The sequence below is a fragment of the Syngnathus floridae genome, chromosome 4 (assembly GCF_059516105.1).
Source record: "Syngnathus floridae isolate MCC-2025c chromosome 4, RoL_Sflo_1.0, whole genome shotgun sequence".
NCBI lineage: Eukaryota > Metazoa > Chordata > Actinopteri > Syngnathiformes > Syngnathidae > Syngnathus > Syngnathus floridae.
The window spans coordinates 18734669-18740798 of record NC_142416.1 but is presented as its reverse complement, the minus strand read 5'-3'; the positions used below and the strand labels follow the sequence as shown (position 1 = coordinate 18740798).

Sequence of the window (6130 nt, the reverse complement as noted above, 5' to 3'; positions counted from 1 at the left end):
CACCTCTTGTTCACTTTTTAAAAAAAATAATAATTTTGCCAGGAATAAACTGGCAGGCTCATGTCATTGTTGTCTGGTGCATTTAATGATTTTTTTTTTCTGTGGAGTTTTCAGATGTCCAACTTTGTGAGGGATGATTGAACACACCTTGAGTCTACCGACCAACATGTGAGTACAGCGGAGATGGAGTTTTTAGCAAACCAGACGTCTAACATAAAAATAGCCTCCAAAATAACGTTTCACACAAAATAGATCACCATTGTGACATAGTTCAAATATGTGCCTATTAAGTGTGGAAAATGTGATTTAGCATGATACAAGTCGTGTGAATCAAAAAGTGAATCTAACGTTTTGATATAAACTGTCACAATTAGGACACCATCAGCAAATGTTAAATTTTTATTTACAAAGTTTTTTTTGCCATACAGAAAGTAAAAATGTCGCTACAACCATGACTTGTGCAACAGGTGGCCACGCTAAAAAACAAAACTGGCATGGCTCACTGGCTGCACAGCTGCTATAGCAATAATTTTATTGGGGTGGTGGTTGAGGGAAGCGAAAGGAAACAACACAAAAAGAAAGAAAGAAAGAAAATAATAAACCCAAAAAAAAAAAATTTTTTCAGTCAACAAAATATTAAAAGCACAGACCCAAAGACTAGACCAGTCCCAAAGTTCTCACACGGGATAAATGTTGTGGGATTGACAGTGAAATTGTGGAATGCTGAGTGGCAGGCTGCCTGAGAATCCCGGGATTGTTTGAGGAGGGGGGTTAAGGTGGGGTCGGGTGGCTTTCGCTTCCATGGAGGCGAGGAACGGGGTGGTAGGTCGGTAAAAAAAAGTTGTTTGGTAGGGATTGGAGGAGGGTTGTTGGTGGCGGTTGGTCCACACTAGCCACCCATCCAATATAGTCTTGGCCCAAAAAAGGAGCTCGGAGCTGGGGTTACGGGGAGTGGTGGAGTAGAGGATTGCGAGTCGGAGGAGGTCGGGTGTTCGGGTTGGTGGGTGGGTGGGGGGCTAAATGCGCTCCTCTTGCTTTCTAGTCGTCCTCTTCGTCGTCCTCGTCCTCATCTTCCTCCTCGGCTTCTCGCTTTCTCTTCTCGCCTTTGCCGGTTGCTGTATCTGAAACGAGGAGAGGGGGAAAAAAAAAGATTAAGGCTATATATACTGTTGCCGCATTAAGGTTATAAATTAGTTTGGTTTATGGTTTCATTTAATTTTGACTTTTTTTTTTATTCCGTTGAATCGCCTTGGAGGGTATAACTGACCTCAGCACTCAATTGTTTTTTTCCCCCCCCAACATTGTCATCACGAAATGAACAGAGTGATGACGATCATTAAAGGAACTGCCAGAACTTTCAGCAAAAAAGCAACGTCACCAAGAATGAACCAGGTAAGACGGCGACCTCTTGTGGCAACTATGCGACATTACAAGATTTTCACTAGGTCCTTACTACTTAACTCAATATTACAAATTGCCTCTTTGGAAGACTTTCAAAAACATTGCTCCTTTTTTGTCCTATTACAAAATTGTTCTTGAAGTATTCTATGTTGACATTACTCTGACATTTTCCCCTGGTATCTTTTTGACATCCCTGTGATAGTAACTTTATTCTCATACATTTTTCCCATTGTATACCTTCATCGTCTTCATCCTCATCGTCCTCTTCATCATCTACTTCCCCGTCCAGACCATAGTCCTCCTCCTAGCAAGAGAACATTTTTTTTTTTTAGGTTTGCATGAAACCTGGGATCATCATCTTGATTTTTGTCTTTACCTCGTCTTCACAGCTGACCTCATCATCATCCTCTTCTCCCTCGACCTCTTCCTCGTCTTCTTCGTCCTCGTCTTCCTCATCTATGTCATCGTCCTCTCCATCCTCGTCCTCCTCGTCCTCTCCTTCTGGGGGACAAAAGGTAGAGCTTATTGCGTTAAGGCGCTGCAATCGAGAATTTAAGTTCAAAATGAATCAGACCAATTCACTCTGATTGACCAAACGCAGAAAAGAGGTAAACCACTTTCACAAACATGAAAAATTTGATTGCAGACTCCAGCCTCGACCGCTTGCCACCTACCTTCGTCATCGTCGTCGTCCACGCCGTCCACCTCGACATCTGAGTCTGAGGCCTCCTTGTCCTCGCAGTCATAGCCGTCCAGGTAGATGAGCTGGGGCAGCAGTTTGAACACGCTGTCCTTGTAGTCGCAAATGGAGGTCACGTCGCAGTTGAACAGGTCCAAACTTTTCAGGTGTTTCAGCTTTTTCTGCGAGTTCCACATTCATGTTACGCCAGTGGAAGATGTTGGGAAAAAAAGAGAGACAGCGAGAGAGAGCAAGGTTTGGACATACCAGTGGTTCCAACGTGCTGAGTTCTTTCAATTTGTTGCCGCTCAGACTTAGATGTGTAAGGTTGGGGAGTTTCTGTGCTAAGACCTCCAGGCCACCGCTGATTTTGTTGTCGCTCAACTCCAGCTGAAAGAGAAGAGATGATGCTTACTACTTCGATGTCTCTCAACATAAGGTGAGTAACTCCGGCCGCCTTACCTTTTTGAGCTTTTCTAGTCTGGGTATGTTGGAGATTGATGATAAGCCGACATCTATCAAACTGAGGAAAACCAGGTTGACAAACTCATCCGTGAGGCCTTCGGTATTTCCGTCGGCCGTTTTGCAGTTGTCGAGGACGAGTTCTCGTACCTTAAGTGTGGAAAACAATACAGGTCTTATTTTTAAATGAATACAAATTAAGAAGTTATATACTCTTATGAAGGCCCATGTACTTGATGATACATACTAAAAATGGAGGGACTAGTTATGTGCCCTTTGAAATGTGAGGAACTTGATACAAGTCATACACTTTTAGAATTTTTGGGACTCAGGAGTCGTATACTTTCCGAAAAAAATAGTGAGTCTTGTTCTTGACTTTATGAAATTTGATGGACTTGATCATTGTTGTGAAATGTCTAAATATTAACTTTACGCTTCATGTATTTTATAACTATAACTAAGCTACTAAATGTAACTTATCGCCCTATATATTGCACAAGACAATGAAACCGATTAAAATAGCCACCATCAATAACCCTAAAAATACTATGAACGAAAAGCAACGTAGTTAGTTCTAAATCCTTAGTTATAAAGGCGCAAGTGTGAAGCTCGAGGTAGTTCTGTCCAATTAAAAACTTAACACTGCTCGCGCTGGTCATCAAGCGTATTTACAAGCCGAAAAGTTGGGATTTCTCCGAATAAAACACTAAATTCGAGGCTATCTTTGTTTAGAAAACACATTTCCATCACTAGTTACGTTCACTGTCGACACGTGTAATTGTCGGCCAGGCCATGCGAAGCCCTGCTTGCGTGTTCGCATAGCCTATGACAAATGCAATGATTGTTTTTTTTTTTTTTTTTTTTTTTTTTTTTTTTTTTAAAGTCAGCTAAGCTACAAGCTAGCAGCTAGCACCCCATTGCCGCCGTGCAGTAGACTTGAAGTGTGCGCGGCCGCCATTAGCCCACGCCGCAGCTACGGGCAGGATTGCGAATACACCCTTTTTTTAGTGCACACTTTTCACGTTTTGTTCGCGCTCGGCGGAGAAAACGGAATATTCCTCGTCGTCGAACGAACGGCGCCCGTGTTTTTGCTTTGATGGTGTTTTGTGGTAAATGTGTGGCGAAGGGGGAAAACACTGCGAAGGGAAATTTAGTCCCCCTCAAAAAAATCAAAGATGGAGACTGTTTCTTTCTTCCAGACCTTCAAAGACGACAGAATGGCAACATGGCGACCTACGGAGAAACAGTATGCCTCTCCGAGCCTGTTTTTCTCAAGTAACACGCGCTGTTAAATGGACATTGTGGCAGCCGACGTGTTATCACAGTTGCCTTTTTTAAACACATTTGGCCGTCGTTTTTCAGTCCCGATGACAAACAGCGGGCGTCGAGTTTTTGTCTGCCCACGCATGGCGCCCGCCACTAGGTGTCGGAACTCGTGTCAATCCGAAGGAAAACTCGACTTTTCGGTTATTAAAGCCATCGGGCGACAGCGTAATATCCCGAAAATATCATGTCGAAAGTGACAACGGCGGCGTTTACAGTCATCGGGATGTGTGTTTGATTGTATCGGGGATTTAATGACGCCATGCATTTTTGTAGGGCTGCCACCACTATGGCGGATGGGCTAATATGGCGGGAAGACTGCAAGTTGGGAGGCTGCCGTTTAAAACGAGCCACACGATCAGTTCGCCACGAAATAACAATGTGACCATATTACACGTTTATAATAGCGGGAATCCCGTTATTAAGTCATTATTTAGTAGTGCGCGGTGACTTATTAGCGAGTTTTGCAACACTCCCTTTTCAACTTAACATCTCCACACGCTACATAACGGAAATACACTCGATCTGATCATTTTATACGAATCAAGCTAAAATAAAACGAGTTAAAAGTGTACATTTTGTGGACTGCTTTATGAGAGGGAATGTGTCGTGGTTTTTTTTGTTTTTCATACCGAGTGTGACTATTAGCGCTAACCTAGTTATAATGACGTGACTGTCGAGCGGAAACGGCTGTTTTTTAAATATTGGGGGAAAAAGAAGACCGTTTCGAGCACCTTCGCTCAAATCGCATGATCAGGTCCTAAACTGGAACGATTTAATGTATTTTTTGTTAAAACGAACGCCCCCATTCAGCGGTTAAACACCATGCTAAGTAGCAGCAAACATGGCTACCCAAGTCGGTAGAAAGCCCCACCGCGAGGGCACCGAAATGCAGCAAGCGTGGGGCACTGTATTTCCCCCAAATGTCCCCAGAATGGAAGATCGTGGTCGGGTCGGAGCCGGGGTGGCTTTTGGATCCGGGCTGCCGAAACACACGAGGGGGGTGGCGGCTGCGAAACGGTTAAAGCGCCGCAATAACGCCGAAGCGAGCTGAGGAATTGCCGTCTCAAAGTAGCAAGCGAACGCCGCGTTCCCCTTTCGTCTCTCGGCGATAGGCTCCGCTTCGATCGACAAGAGAACCGCGCGGTGTCCATTACGTTAACCGTACTCGGAAGCAAATTTGAGGGAAGAAAAAGTAGCAAGCTAAGCTAACGCGGCTAGCTCCGTAGAAAACTAAAGGGCTTTGCTTCTCAAAAAAAGCACGACTCACTTCAGATGGTGTCTTGTTTCGGAGCTCCAAGTGGATCCTGTTTTCCATCAACATGGTGCCCGCCGGAGGTGAAACTTTTTTCTCGCCGGGGCTTTTTTGTTTTTCCTTAAGAGGGTCCTTCAGTCCAAAACGTAGAGAGAGATGCCCTAACGGCGGAGGGAGAATATGGGGGGGTGGGGGGTAGCCGTGTATAATGAACTGAGCCGACGCTAAGTTAGTCGGAGAGGAGAAACCATGGAGGGAAACCGGACTGAAACAAAATATACTGCTCAACAGCGCCACCTGCCACCAGAAACGCCCAGCCCAGCGCCTCCTAAAGGGGAAACGGCAAAGCTTTCAAAACAGAGCTGTGCTGTGTTTCTGCATTTAAGTTTAAACAAGTTAGCAAGTTAATTAAAAAAAAATGCTTTAGTTAATACCGTTTAAAAAAAAAAACTTCCTGTACGTTACTTTTAAATAATAGTCAATGTTGCTTTGATTATTACTGTAATTATTGTGATTTGATCAATAAACAACCTATTGGTTTAAACTTGCTGCCACTTCTTATTTTAATAAGTCATTTTTTTTAGTTTGCATGAATTATCAGCTCCTTAAAATTCCACAAAAGTCCACAAGATAGTTGTGTGAGGGTTCAGAGCATGCATTTGATTCAACATCCAAATTATTTATTACTCTTGTTTGAATGCTGAAGAGCATTCAAATGGATGGAATATTTTTTTTAAAAAATGCATTTAAATTAATTTCTAATTTCAAACGATTCAGCTCATTCGGAGCAACCATGCTACACATTTTCTGCATTCCACAAATTTCAATTTCTCCCACAATTCCACTTTTCTGACATTCCTAAACAGGCATTACAAACAGTTTCTTAATATATACAAAAATGTATACATTAACGTTGCAATTCACGTCTTTTAAAGAACATACCAGAAGATGGCACTGTTGTGAGTCCTCAACATAGGCTGCATTGTGCAACTTTTTTTTTTTTGCAGCAC

General features: G+C 43.1%; 1 protein-coding gene across 2 annotated transcripts; it reads right to left on the bottom strand.

Moving 5' to 3' along the window:
• Window positions 1–386: 386 nt before the first annotated feature.
• On the bottom strand, window positions 387–5345 carry anp32b (acidic nuclear phosphoprotein 32 family member B). 2 transcript variants are annotated; one of them, XM_088373784.1, is made up of 7 exons: window positions 5136–5345; window positions 2543–2692; window positions 2348–2470; window positions 2076–2262; window positions 1778–1899; window positions 1639–1705; window positions 387–1121 (listed from the first exon to the last, which is right to left on the bottom strand). In XM_088373784.1, exons 1-7 carry the CDS (start codon window positions 5187–5189, stop codon window positions 1039–1041), a joined length of 786 nt encoding a protein of 261 aa, XP_088229910.1. In that variant the 5' UTR covers window positions 5190–5345; the 3' UTR covers window positions 387–1038. The 2 variants fall into 2 exon arrangements, with proteins under 2 accessions (XP_088229910.1, XP_088229909.1); XM_088373783.1 differs by having other exon boundaries at window positions 1778–1902; window positions 5136–5343.
• Between the last annotated feature and the right edge of the window lie 785 nt (window positions 5346–6130).